Source organism: Electrophorus electricus, chromosome 26 (genome assembly GCF_041902795.1).
Source record: "Electrophorus electricus isolate QZ-2024a chromosome 26, ASM4190279v1, whole genome shotgun sequence".
In the NCBI taxonomy this organism is placed as follows: domain Eukaryota; kingdom Metazoa; phylum Chordata; class Actinopteri; order Gymnotiformes; family Gymnotidae; genus Electrophorus; species Electrophorus electricus.
The window spans coordinates 11,325,672-11,339,570 of NC_137522.1; the positions used below are offsets into that span (position 1 = coordinate 11,325,672).

General features: G+C 44.6%; 1 protein-coding gene across 6 annotated transcripts in view; it reads left to right on the forward strand.

Annotated features, from left to right (window-relative positions):
• The window catches only part of LOC113581896 (3',5'-cyclic-AMP phosphodiesterase 4C-like), a 44,639-nt gene that overhangs the window by 25,274 nt on the left and 5,466 nt on the right, over positions 1-13,899 (forward strand). For 3 of the 6 annotated variants that reach the window (XM_081708508.1, XM_027017341.3, XM_035523143.2), the window contains exons 2-8: positions 7,529-7,717; positions 8,117-8,158; positions 9,022-9,058; positions 9,174-9,247; positions 9,388-9,437; positions 10,213-10,325; positions 13,314-13,407. In XM_081708508.1, the coding sequence (XP_081564634.1) occupies positions 7,529-7,717; positions 8,117-8,158; positions 9,022-9,058; positions 9,174-9,247; positions 9,388-9,437; positions 10,213-10,325; positions 13,314-13,407 (599 nt within the window). Of the gene's footprint in view, positions 1-4,532; positions 4,650-7,528; positions 7,718-8,116; positions 8,159-9,021; positions 9,059-9,173; positions 9,248-9,387; positions 9,438-10,212; positions 10,326-13,313; positions 13,408-13,899 lie in introns of all 6 variants that reach the window. The other 3 variants (XM_081708509.1, XM_027017340.3, XM_027017342.3) reach the window with 2 other exon arrangements.

Below are 13,899 nucleotides of genomic sequence, written 5' to 3' on the forward strand. Positions count from 1 at the left end.
TTGTTGAAGGTGTGTTTATGTTGATTATTGTGTGGTTTGCAATGATTGTTTTTGTCAGGTTCAGTTTAGCTTGTAGGTCCCTGCATGTGTATACAGGACACTGTGAGTACATACAACACATACTATAATGGCAAGCACTCAGACACCTTTGTGGAACAGCAGATCTATAACAAGCTATACCCTGTTGATCTGAGAAGATAATAATGGTAGACCTCAGGGACAAGCAGGAAGTGAGACGTATCCTGCTATTTCGAACCGGTTCTGCAGTCCTCAGTCTTCCTCTCCATACAATCAATGTCCATCTGGTATTCTCTTTCTTGGGCCAGTTTTTCCTGGTTTATGAAAACTTGGATTAAGGGTCTAGATCACTCGACTGTTGGATGTTAATGCTTAAGCTAAGCAGGTAAACAACACCATGAACAGCAGGACAATGCATGGCGTGGATCTGTGTCACAATGTATCTCAGTTCAGACTCTGTTTCATGACAAATGGAAGGTCTCTCCTGGCGACCTATTTAAGCAAGTGTAAAAAGTAAGCTTGACACAAGGACGGAGACTTTTGTTGTTTGGAGTCCAGGGGTGTTCGCTGAAATGGAGCGTTAGAATGGGGCATTAGAAGGCCCATAAACAAAATTTTATTTCTTCTTCGGAAAGTACTGCTTTTCCTTACCACCTCAGTTCCTATAATTTGATATAATGGACAGTTGGCAGAAAGAATCAGCATCATGAAGTTGCAACAGCTAGCTGGGTTGTATTTGTTTCTGTAACTTTCTGTCCTAAGAAACACCCACGTGCCTCAACTCTTCTTTTAGAAACATTGCACCATAGTTTATAGTGTGCTTTACTTACAGTAAACCCCAATGTGATTCACCGTGTCATCTCGCAAACTTCACAGCTCTCCTAAATGGAGTTGCGTCATTTCCTGTTGTTGAAGACGGCTATATCCACATTACACAAAAAAAGGATTCCTCCGAAAAGCAGAGTGATTGTGTGTTTTCAATAGCAGGAAACCAGTGGACTAAACACCAGGAATTGACTTTTTAACATTTGCGGTTTCGCATCGACACCAGTTCGCCATATCTATGGGCACTTTTCTTTAGCAAATGTACAGCTTTCATTTGGTGCAGCTGGTTAAAGGGAGCCCCTGGCTGTCTGTAAAGTAGCTTCCCATAGAAAAGTGGCATGTGAAACACGAGCAGGACTCTGGATACTCGCACTGAAACCGAACAAGGTGCATGGCCTCAATCTCAACCGAAATATTCCACCTCCAATAGCCAGATGGGTCACTGACTTTGGAATCGAGCCTGTTTTTTGAGTCGGAGTTAATGGGAAACACAATACAGCGTCGGTGTTTAGACCTCAGCCTGTTATCTCATATACATCAAACACCGCTGTTCTCATTTATCTCTGACGAGAGTGCAAAATGAGCCGCAAGTGACGTCAAACCCTGGGCTGTGCACGGCGACACAGGCGTCTGTGGTCACAGCTTATTTTCAAGGGCTTTAAAGAAGTGTGTGTGTGTGCAGCGCACGCACGTCCAGTGTCTGTCTTAGGCATTCTTCTGAATCTAGCATTAGGACCACTCTCCTCAGGCTGACGCTAACCAGAGGGCAGGTCTGATGGAGGCGGCCAGCTTGGTGGAGCACTGGGAGCCCTTACTGTTCACTCCTGCTGCATAATTGCTTGATTGGAAGAGGAAGTGGTAGAGCGTGCATCGCCCCAGGGCCCAATCACTCGCTTATTGAAATGTCCCCGTGAAACCCACATCTGCCCCCACGATCAAAGGCCTGCCCCCACCCCGTCTCCATCCTGCCCCTACCCCCCACCCCGGGCCTGTGCGCCGAGCTTGGCGTCTCACTGCCTAATTGCCCTTGGCTGGCAATCCGCGCGCACACTGCCCTACCTAGATCGATCCAGCCATCCAAATAAAGGCCGGATCTGCCCAAGGCTCGATGGAGTCCGGCGGCAGGGAGAGGGTGCGTCTGGGAGGGGGGTGGAGCTCCAGAGTACAGCTCGCATGGGAGATAACAGACGAGTCCTCGTACGCATTTCTCACTTTTGAGAGGCGCCACCATCAATTAGGCCACGCTCGGCACAGCAGGCCACTAAGACCACTAACAGAGAGCCCATCGATTGCGACATCCCATCTCTTCCTTAACAGACGCAGCTGGTGCATGAAGGCTGTTCATAATGAGTCTCTCGGCAGTGCTGTCTTTGGAAATGACTACTGTAGCCCCATATTGGCAAAATGGGCCACTTTAGCTAAACCAGTCCTTTAGGTAGTATTTGTGATTTACTGGACTGCCCTTCACTACGCAGATTTTTCATGCAAGTCTCTAAATCATCACGTTCCTAGAGGCCTGGTATCTTCAAGTTATCTGCTGCATAGAGTGCCAAAATATCAGTCAGCTTTGTACTTGGAAATTGTTAGTTATAGTTATAGCTAACAACATGTGTTAAGCATGAAGTCCCTTAGATCCTTTGGTCAATTTCGACAATGGGGTGCTGGCCTCTTATATAAAAATGTCTATAATATTACCCTTGAGAAAATAAGATTACTTTAACTTTTTGGGGTTTTGACTGGCCCTTTTGGATGTAATCCAGCCATACAGCAATTTACCTAATTGCACAATTAATAGGTAAACAGTAAACAGGGTAAAGAGCTAGATCCCTAGATAGCTACTGCACACACATGCTGACCCCCCACCCCCGCACTGACAGTCAACTGGCCCACCAAATGGGCCAGCGAAACTAAAACAAAAAAGCATTTGCTTTGCAGGAGTCATAACTCATGTCTGGCAAATTTAATTGTAAATGTTTTGGTCCTTCCCTCATGCCCCACCTGTCAGGCATGTCTAAAGCTGAGCACAGGGACTGAACACAGCAAGAGCCTTGGTGCCATATTCCCCCCATAGATCATGGTGTGGATGAAGGTAGGATAGTCCAGCTGAAGATAATAAAGACACATGGCCTAAAATAGGAGACACACAGTGCGTCAGCCATGGGAACGATCCTCTGACAGATTTGCGAGGGAGAATTGCCGGTCATGTCAGAACAGTGAGCGCACCGCCTGAGGCCTGTTCCAGGACAACACCTGGTCTCGGTCCATCAAGGAAAGGTCTGCTGGTCTTAGCCAGCAGATAGTCCTGCGTTCCAATCAGCACTCACTCAGCCCTATAGCCAAGGCTGGACAACTTGCAGTTTGTGGGGTGGGGGGGTGGGGGTGGGGTACTCTTACCTAGTTCTGCTACAGGCTGGATAGCATATCTGATAGCATCTGCGTGGACAGACTGCCAGAAAATGTGCTGGCCAAATTTTGTATGGTATCTATTTGTGACATTATGGTCATTTATGGTGCCTTTATGCTCTAGCGATCACAAAGTCTTTCTTGCTTTCTTTTCTTCTCCTGCTGTGTTTCCTCCATGGCAGTAAGAAGAAAGGCCTGAAGCCTTTGCACCGAGAGCACATCATGTTTAGCCCAAACACTGATGGCAAAACCCTTTGGAATGTTCATCAATGGCATACTGCAGACCTGTCTGTACATTTGGCACATGTTCAGACTTGCATGTCTGGTGTGTTGATGACGTGTGTGGGCAGGGAGGGTAAGAGACTTAGTCTCTTTTATATATATATATACACATTCAATATCTATTCAATATTCTTCTATATATATATATATATATATATATATATATATATATATATATATATATATATATATATATATATATATATATATATATATTCTATATTCATATATATATATATATATATATGTGTGTGTGTGTATATATATATATATATATATATATATATATATATATATATATATATATATATATATATATATTCAAGATTAAAAAGTGTTATTGCAGTAATACATATGGCCATGCTGAAAATCCCTTCTCTAGAAAAAAGCCCCGCTTTAAAACAAACCTGCAGAGAGAGTTTCTTTTTCTCCCAGCTCTTACTAAGGGGGACTTGAGTGTGGACAATTATTTTTATTATAATTGTCACACATCCATTTATCTTGCACTTTGCCCTTCAACTTTTATGGAAGGTTATAGTGAACAGCAAAAATCATGTGAATTTAATTTTCTTAGCTGTTCTTGGATATTTCGTATATACGATTCATACCGACAGTACATTCATTAACACTATATACAAATAGTATTTGTGTAAAATGTTCTCCCAGACGTCCTCTGCATTACACAAAGTTAATTTGGTATGCTTTCTGTAGGTGGGCCATATTAAAAATGAGTTCATGTTTCCTGATCTGTTAAAGCTTGCCTACACGCAGTAGATGATGTGCAGGACACAGTGTAGCTTCACAGGCCTCAACCGAAAAGCCATGGTGTCACCCTACACTTTTTGCGACTAAGATGGGTGTGGACCACTTTGTGGCCAGACCACTAGACCCATGGGAATAAATATATACAAACTTTATTTACTATGGGTGCTTTGTTACAGCATAAGTTTTTTTTAAAAGAGGTGGATTTGTTTCCTTTCTCTCTGTTTCTTTTCCTGTAACAGCTCTCTGTGGCTCTCTGGAAGTTGTCCTTTAATGATAACATCTGACTCTGAGAGAGATGAGAGCAGGAGTTTCTGTCGCCGACCTCAGACAGCCAACCTGTAGCAGTGGGAAAGGAAGTGAGAGCAACACACAGCACGCATTCACATCTCTGCTCAAGAAAAACCTAGAATTAAAAAGCCATTGGGTGATGCTAAAGTTGCACTTCTTTCAGTTCCAGCAGAGTTACATGTAATTTGGTCTTCTGTTTCTATGTAGCGTATGTTAAGAGTATGCGATTAGCACAGCAACTATAGGAAGGAGACATGTGACTTCCTATGACTTCAGAGAACATTTAGTTCTAACTTCATTCATAACTTGACCACAGTGCTCACAGACCAACATTAACACGTCATGTTCATTTTAAATCTGTTTAGATAGAAACCTTTTCCAGACCTTTCTGCAAATTTGAATTTTAGTGGACTACATAGATATAATGTGATTCTCTGCAAACTATGCACACACTTATTTTTAGCATTATAACTTTTTACTGATGTTTAATTCTTGCAACATACTGAAGTCCTACATAACAAGCAGGTTTGTTAGAACAAATGCTCAGTCTAATCCACTGCCTGGCTTGCTCTGACTGTCAAAAAGCCCTTAGTGCACCTTTTAGGATCCAGTCGCATCCAGTCGTATGTGCCAACACTCCTTAGGGAATCCACTCAGCCATATTCCCATTAGGGTTTGTAATAGGGACCTCTCTCCTTCACTAAGATGACATTCCGATCCTGTGGTATGTCAACGTGGGCTAAATTAGCTAAATGGGGTTAAAAATAAATAAATTAAAAGGTGGAATAATGCAGAATTTGAAATAACCAAAAAAAATTATGCTTCAAAAGCATTATCTCTCATACAACTGGACAAAATACTTTTAACAGTGCTCACCAGTTTTTTTCAGTAGCCCATTTTAAGAGGGCCTCTTTGGCCCTCGCTGGCGTTAATGGTGTTGGTCTTCACTGGCATTAATGGCGTTGGCCTCACTGGCGTTAATGGCATTGCCCTTGCTGGCATTAATGGCGTTGGCCTCACTGGCGTTAATGACATTGCCCTTGCTGGCGTTAATGGCGTTGGCCTCACTGGCGTTAATGACATTGCCCTTGCTGGCGTTAATGGCATTGCCCTCGCTGGCATTAATGGCGTTGGCCTCACTGGCATTAATGACATTGCCCTTGCTGGCGTTAATGGCATTGGCCTCACTGGCATTAATGACATTGCCCTTGCTGGCGTTAATGGCGTTGGCCTCACTGGCGTTAATGGTGTTGGTCTTCACTGGCGTTAATGGCATTGCCCTCGCTGGCATTAATGGCGTTGGCCTCACTGGCATTAATGACATTGCCCTTGCTGGCATTAATGGCGTTGGCCTCACTGGCGTTAATGACATTGCCCTTGCTGGCGTTAATGGCGTTGGCCTCACTGGCGTTAATGACATTGCCCTTGCTGGCGTTAATGGCATTGCCCTCGCTGGCATTAATGGCGTTGGCCTCACTGGCATTAATGACATTGCCCTTGCTGGCATTAATGGCGTTGGCCTCACTGGCGTTAATGGCATTGCCCTTGCTGGTGTTAATGGCGTTGGCCTCACTGGCGTTAATGACATTGCCCTTGCTGGCGTTAATGGCGTTGGCCTCGCTGGCGTTAATGACATTGCCCTTGCTGGCGTTAATGGCTGCATGGAAAGCTGCTCTGTGCTCTGAAGCTAGGCAACGGGGCACGGTGTAAATTTATGAGGCATTAACCTAAACCGGCTGTAATTTATTTATATTCCATGTTTTACATTTTCTGTGTATTAACAATAAAATATCTATATAAAAAATGTCTGTGTTACATTCGCAAATAGGATTTTGTTTGTTTGTTTGTTTTGTTTTGTTTAAGAAGTAAGAATACCGAATTGAAAGCAACATCACGACCTAACCTCCGGAGTATTCGAATTGTTCAAGGCAGCCCTAATCTCTGAGTTTAAAAACAGCAACAACCTGGCAATACACTCATGTTGAGCATAGCGGTTACAAACAATACACCGAACAGAGCTATTAGAAACAATACACTCACACTGAACGCACTTATTAGAAAAGACTTGGTGACTCTTTTTTGTATTTAACACGACATAAGGGATAAAATAAGAGCATTGATTTCTTCAGCAGCTGCATACGGGTGGTGTACATGAAGGGTGGGGGACACGTTGTGCCGCAGGTCTGAAGCATGTTTCACCTGAGAGACTGTGACCCCTGCAGCTCCACACTCTATTTATAGCCCTCCATAGACTGGCCATGTGACGTCCACACCGGCTCTGCGTGGCCGCCCGCATCACCCTGCGGATGGCTCCCTCAGAATTCTCCTTGAATGGCAGATGAAAGCTCCTGGAGAGGACAGGCCGAGATGCTCCTTGTCTCTCCCCACCTCCACTCCTTATTACGGAGAGCCCTGACTAGGCCTCGCCGCACAGGTGTATGCATCACCTTGGCGACAGCAGCCCTGCACCCTGAGTGCCTCTCTGCTCCTTTTCCTTATGAATTGAGGCTCCTCATTCAGAGATGCTTATGTAACACCAGCGCTTCCTTTAGCAGTCGCTGCCTCTGTTGGACCGCCGAAGAGCTAAAGGGAGGCGTGTGGTACAGCAGCAGTAACGTTAGTGGAGCATGGGCGGAGAAATCTCACCTCCTACCTCCACTGTGTGTAGAGTACAATATGCTGGCCTGAAAATACAGAATCTTTCAACTGTATCTTTCAAATGTAACCTCACATGAATGAAATGGCAGAGCACATCATTTTGATATAGTCAGAATGAATTAAAATAATAATATAAATAGAGACACTGCTGTTTTCTCCTTGTCCTTGAATACTACTTGATTACTGACCACTTTTTTCTCCTCGTTTCTTTGTAGTGCAGAATATATTTAAGGAGTTTGTGGTGAAACTGTCTCTGCCTCTGTGTGTCTCTCTCTGCATGTCATGGCAGTTTCGATGTGGAGAATGGCCTGGCGGGGGGTCGCCCACTGGATGCCCAGGTCAGCCCCAGCTCGGGCCTGGTGCTGCAGGCTAACTACCCTCACAGCCAGCGGCGCGAGTCCTTCCTGTACCGATCCGACTCAGACTTCGAGCTCTCACCCAAGGCCATGTCCCGCAACTCCTCGACCGCCAGCGAGCTGTGAGTGACCCCAGCGCCACAGGCAGAACAGAGATGGTTGTTCGCAAATGCTGCAAAGCACGGCAGTGTTTATACAGCAGAGAGTTTTCAGTGATACCCACTTTGACATGTAATATTAACAATAAATTCAATATGCAGTGATGGTTTTAAGAGACAAAGTCCTTATATACTTCAGTTAAGAAAAGATATTTCAGTTAAGGTCATTTTATTATAGTCGTGCACAGTAAGTGTTATGGCCTTCTGTAGCCAGCGGTCTTACATTTGTAAGGCCAGACATAACCACTGTCTTTATCTTATTTCTGCTTCCCTTTTGTCATTGAAGCAGTGTTGACGTCCATACCATTTTGCCCAAACATCCCCGCTAGGTTATCAGACTCTCCTTGTGTTTTTGTTCAAAAGGGAAGAGGGCTTGAAACAGTGGGAAGTCAGTTGCCTGCCTCGGTGAGATAAGCACGTGGCAGCTTCATTTTCTCCTTTAACAAGCTGCTCAAAATGTGTGTGTTTCCCATTCACTGACATCCCCCCACCATCACCCAGATCCACTTACTTACACACCCAGACCCACTCCAACACCCAAACACACTCTCTCCCACACCCCCTCTCAGCCATATCCCTAAACCTGTGCGGTGCACTGAAAGCCATGCATTGGTTTATACAGGTTTATGTGATGGGTTATGTGATGCATGCACCATAATTCCTCCCCTTACTCTACAGAGAGCTCCCCATGCACATGATTCACAGTTAGACCAATAAGACACGAAAGCTTCAGTTTACCAGGATGATGGTAAAGTTATACATAAGTTTTTTTTTTTATGTTTTTAGAAAATACATTAAAAAAGTTTTGTAATTTATATTATTAAAACAATATGGAGCATAGATAATCATAGATGCAATAGTATTAAACAAGTTAATATGACTCTTTTCACATCAGCTTTTTTCATTGGATATGGTTATGTATAACTTAGAGTGTTGCATATCATGAAGGGCATATGTAACACTCATGTCTAGTAAACTGAAGTGGTCTGTTTTGGTGGCCATGTTGCTCACTAGTCTGCCTGAACTCAGTTAGCCTAGCAATGCCACAACTGTAGTTGCATTCCTCATGCTTAGAGCCAAGGGGTTTGGATACTGTGTTGTGGTTCCACGGGAGTCAGGTACAGCAGGCCTCTGCACAGTTCCTCATGCGAAATCCTATTTACAACAGCCAAAGAACCCTGAGCGTCCTTTAATCTAGTGAGATACGAGGTTTCCTTTTCCTACCCCATCTTAGGAGCTTTGATGCAATTTTTTCGCTCTCATTTCAGACATGGAGAAGACATGATCGTAACACCATTTGCCCAGGTGAGTGAGTTTTAGACCACATATCATCCTGTAGGTGTTCCACCACAGTCAAACAGCCATACACAAACCCATGCAAGTAAGTGGAGTAAGACACTGACGAGGGGGTCTCTCTTAGGTCCTGGCCAGCCTGCGCACGGTGCGCAGCAACTTTGCCGCTTTGACCCATCTGCAGGACCGCGCTGGCTGCAAGTAAGAGATTTGACAGGCTAGGTTGGGTCGTCCAGGCCCTTTTAGGCAATGATAGCATGGAAGGAATGCTGAAGACTACTGTGCCAGCGATATCTCAGACCTATGCAATGGCACTCACCCACTTTTCTCCTCTCTTCCAGACGCTCATCGGGCAGCAACCCCCCTTCCATGTGTAAGCCGGGCTTGCCAGGTCAGTGCCACAGGGCTTGGCGTTGTCATTAGATGGGGAGATTGGGCCTATTTTGTTGGGGGTTTTGAGTAACAATACTGCGCTGGTTGGCACTGGAGTGCAGACATGGTTCAGCATGAACAGTACATATAACCACATAGTTCCGTGGTGCCAGAGCTCACTGGGCCGAATGGAACAGAGACAAGAGCCTACGAGGCAGGAGTCTACAAGGAGCCTGTAAGGTTAGAGCCAGCAGGGTTAGAGCCTACAAAAGCTGCAACATTAGAGCCTGCAAAAGCAAAAGCCTGCAAGCAGCCTGAGAGGTTAAAGCCTGCAAAGGCAAGAGCCTACAACGCAGGAGCCTGCCAATCCGCTCCTTTATCATCGCTGCACTTTTTTTTCCAGTCACAAATGTAAACACAGTCCATGGTTCCCATGACAAGTCAAGACGAGTTCTGTATGTGTACCATCATATTATACCATACAATCTTTTATTGGCAGCCAAAACAATTAATAATCAAATAAGCAATAAGCCAAGCCGGATAATAAGCAAGGACCTGCAGGCAGACTGAGCATGGGTCATGTGCGGCGTGAACAGTGCACGATGCCCAAACGCTCCAAAACATAAAAATGTTTTAATCTTGTCCATCTTAAATCAAAACTAAATGTTGATAACATCTTTTTAAAAATAGCTATTTTATTTAAAAGTAAAAATGATATGTTGGTGTAGCCATGGCGTAAGAATGTGTGGAAGAAGCTGTAGCCTTGGGGTGCTCCATCACCTGTCTCTTTGCAGATGAGACGTACCAAAAGCTGGCCATCGAGACCTTAGAGGAGCTTGACTGGTGTCTGGACCAGCTGGAGACCCTGCAGACCCGTCACTCGGTCAGCGAGATGGCCTCCAATAAGGTATTCCCTCCCCGTTTACCTTCCCTCAGCCTGTAGCCTCAGCACATTATGAACACCACAGATGTGTTCATAAACATGTGTGCATATGGCAAAAGGTGCATTTGTTTCCTCTCTTGTTCTTGTATTGTCTTATTTTATTTTATGGCTGAAAGTCAAATATTAACAAAGAAACCAATTAGCCAATTCCCCACACTTTTTAAATTTATTTATTTATTTTTTGGAGCCTGAATGAATCATGCAAATAACTGAGCTGTTTATTTTCCTCATGGGTAACGTTTTTATTTTTGCATGGACCATATTTTCATTGGTTACACTGTACCTGTACCCATCCCTCACCCTTCTTGCAGACACATGCAGAGACTTACAGACTCTCACAGACACACAGACACACCCGAAGTGTCTGCCCAGACACATGCTGGTATATGTGAATGAGTGTAGATCTGATATCACACAAGACCACCACAGAGCTTTATACCTAGTGATCTGATTGGCTGCCCTTAAAAGCTGCGTACCTCCATCGCTGCACGGCCATGTGGGATGAAATGCTTGGCTGCTGAAACCCACTTTACCCAAACACACATGCAGTGAGACGCTGAGGGGCGGGGCATGACTGAAAATGATGCAAGGCTAAAAATAGACATCACGGTCTCCAACATGACGGTCTCCAGTCTGTGTGCCCTGAATCCCACAGAAATATGTCAGAGTGTGCTGAGTCGATCTCAGGTCAATTAAGTGCAAATTAAACCATTATAAGGAGCTATAAATCATTTAGCCCCATTGCATCAGTGTACTGCGCTTTCTCCATGAGTTACAACATTATGCTATCACTTTTAAAATATTTTGTTAAGGTGCAGTACTGAAATACATGTTCTTCATCAGTGTCAAAAGTGAATTACGCAAAAGAATGCTTACTCCGTTTAATGTATCTTAATTTCTCTCACTCGAGAGACCCTTTAAATAAGGGTTGTAGTAGACCCTTTACTACAACCAGACTTCCAGGCCCAAGAGGTCACACAGTCATGCCCAGCAAAGTAGCTCTGGGCTCTGGGCCTGGGCTGATTGGCTTATCAAATCCTCCACTCTCCTTCATTTTTTTTTCATTTGTTATTCCACTCTCCCCGTGACCTCTTTCTGCTTTAGAGTTTCTGCTTTATGCACATTTATCCCACTGCTCATTTAACACACAGAGCACACGCACGCATTCATGTTCACCCATCCCCACGTGCACACACACACACGCCTCCCACCAAGCTCGCTGGGCCAATCAGATGCTCCGGTTGGGCTCAGCCTCTGTTGTAAGGAGCAGCTGATTGGAGGCTGTCCAGCGTTCAGTACAAGTAGGGGAAGGTGGGGGTGGTGGACGTAGTCCGCATAGCCCCCCCCAACCCCCCAACCCCCCACCCCATATTTACACACACCACAGGGTGACAGCGGGCAGAACTGTCGCACACTGCCTAGTCGGAGCACACGGGTTCTGCCCCTTCACACACGGTCTGTTCGTGACTGCAAGCGGCTCCTCCGCTGGACTCTTTTTGTTCACGCTGCTCACATTATACACGTCATGAGACCACAGTGAGACTCCAGGGAGAGACCCTGCAGGCTGTTCTGTGGAGGATTTTACCCAACAGACCTGAGCTCTGCCCTGTAGGCCCTCTCTCACTATGGCCTTGCGCGTGTTGGCGAGCCAGAGGCATGGCCTTTGGACACATCTCCCATACTCTCTCCGGTAGGTGCAGCAGGAGCGATACGCTACACGTTTACGTCACCCGCCACAAGCGCAGCCTGTGCCAGTGTGAGCTGCAAGGTGAGGCGCGTAAACCTTAAGCTCCACTGCTTTTGATGGAACACTTTAAACCTGAGTTTCCATGTCATGTGCAAAAGCGTCAAGTCAGTGGAAAGAGCACAGGAGAAAATTCCGCACCCTTGAAGTAGACCCCAGTACTGTTCATCAAGTGGCGCATCAGTCTTACAGAAACTGAGCAGATTGCAAAGAGAATGCTTTAAATTAAGATGTATGCTACATTATAAAATATTTTAAAGTAAATGCATATATGTATGTACGACAAAATATGTGGTGTGTGTGTTTTGCCCTCAGTTGTAAGACATCCCTATCATAGTCATATATCTGATTGCATAACAGCCTCTGCAAAGATGATTGAGGTTCATTCAGTGAGCAGGTATTCCGCTCAGATGCCCATGAAGTCTAAATGAGGGGTCCTTCCTCCTCACAGAGCCAGCTCTGTATACATGCAGGCACCATGGCAACCACAGAGTGTTCTGCTGCGTGTTTGTATCACTCCCTCTCCTTGGATGTCATATCCCATACCGTCTTTTTGATACATGATACAAAAACTACTATCTGGACACACCTCACTGTTGGAAATGTGAATGTGAATTTACAGTGCATGCCTTAGCTCCCTCTTCCTGCACTGTGGAATTTATGAGTGTGTGAATTTCTAAACACGGACATCAAGGTGTGTGCCCTTGAGCAAGGTATTTCAAGCCAGGTTGCTTCAGGAGAGCACCTGGTGACAGGAAGCACAAGAACAAATGGTTGGAGAAAAACTCATCTCTATTGCCTTGTGGTGTTCCAGCTCATTCTTAACCCATGCCACAGAAGTGATAATAAAAGCACAATTTAATGCTGTTTAATGCTGTACTGGACTCAGGGTGGATAGCATTCGGTAAAGCTTATTGCTCTCGTTCATATTAACATTGCTCATTTATGTACAGCAGCACAGTAAATGATCCTAAGAGCTTCACAACATGTTAGAAATAGGTTGACACACAAATTACTGGTGAGGTGGGATTGTTTTGAGACGTCTGCATAATCCTAATGAGAGATGTGTGTTTTCCCTGTTTTTTTGGGGGGGGGGGGGTTTCACCTCATTCAAAGCATTATTGATTCTAATAACTTCTGTGATAGTGAATTATTCATGGCTAGATTACAACAAACCCATTGTTCTGGATCATATATTCTGTGTGCAGTTTAAGAGGATGCTGAACCGAGAGCTCACACAGCTGTCAGAGACGAGCCGCTCAGGAAACCAAGTGTCAGAGTTCATAGCAAGCACATTTTTAGGTGAGTCTCAACATGACTTGTACCTAAGGTACAAGTGATGCTTTACCATGATTTGTCACTAGGGAGCTAAGCATTCGTTTAACATGTTACGAAAACATGTAAAAAACAATGTAAATAATAAAGAACATTCTGTATTAGTAGGAATATAGACAGAATAAGAGAGAGGTGGTCACATGCATTCCTTTAGCTTGTGTGCACATGTGTGCGCGCTTGTGTGTTTGCATGCAAGTGTTTGTGCATTCATGTATGCAGCATTTTCTGAGTATGGAAAATTGTTGCATAATTGTATATGATATTACTAGCAGTGTAGCATCTTCTAGCATAGAGCATGTACTTGTGGCAAAAGAGAAGAATGCTTTCAAATGGGGCATACATTCCTCAACATTGTCTGTTGTTGCCATGGGGACTGTATTGGACTGCTTGTGCGTCGGCGAGTGTTTAAGTAATATTATGACAGAGAAGAGCAGCACTGAGAAGCCAGAATGTGAACAT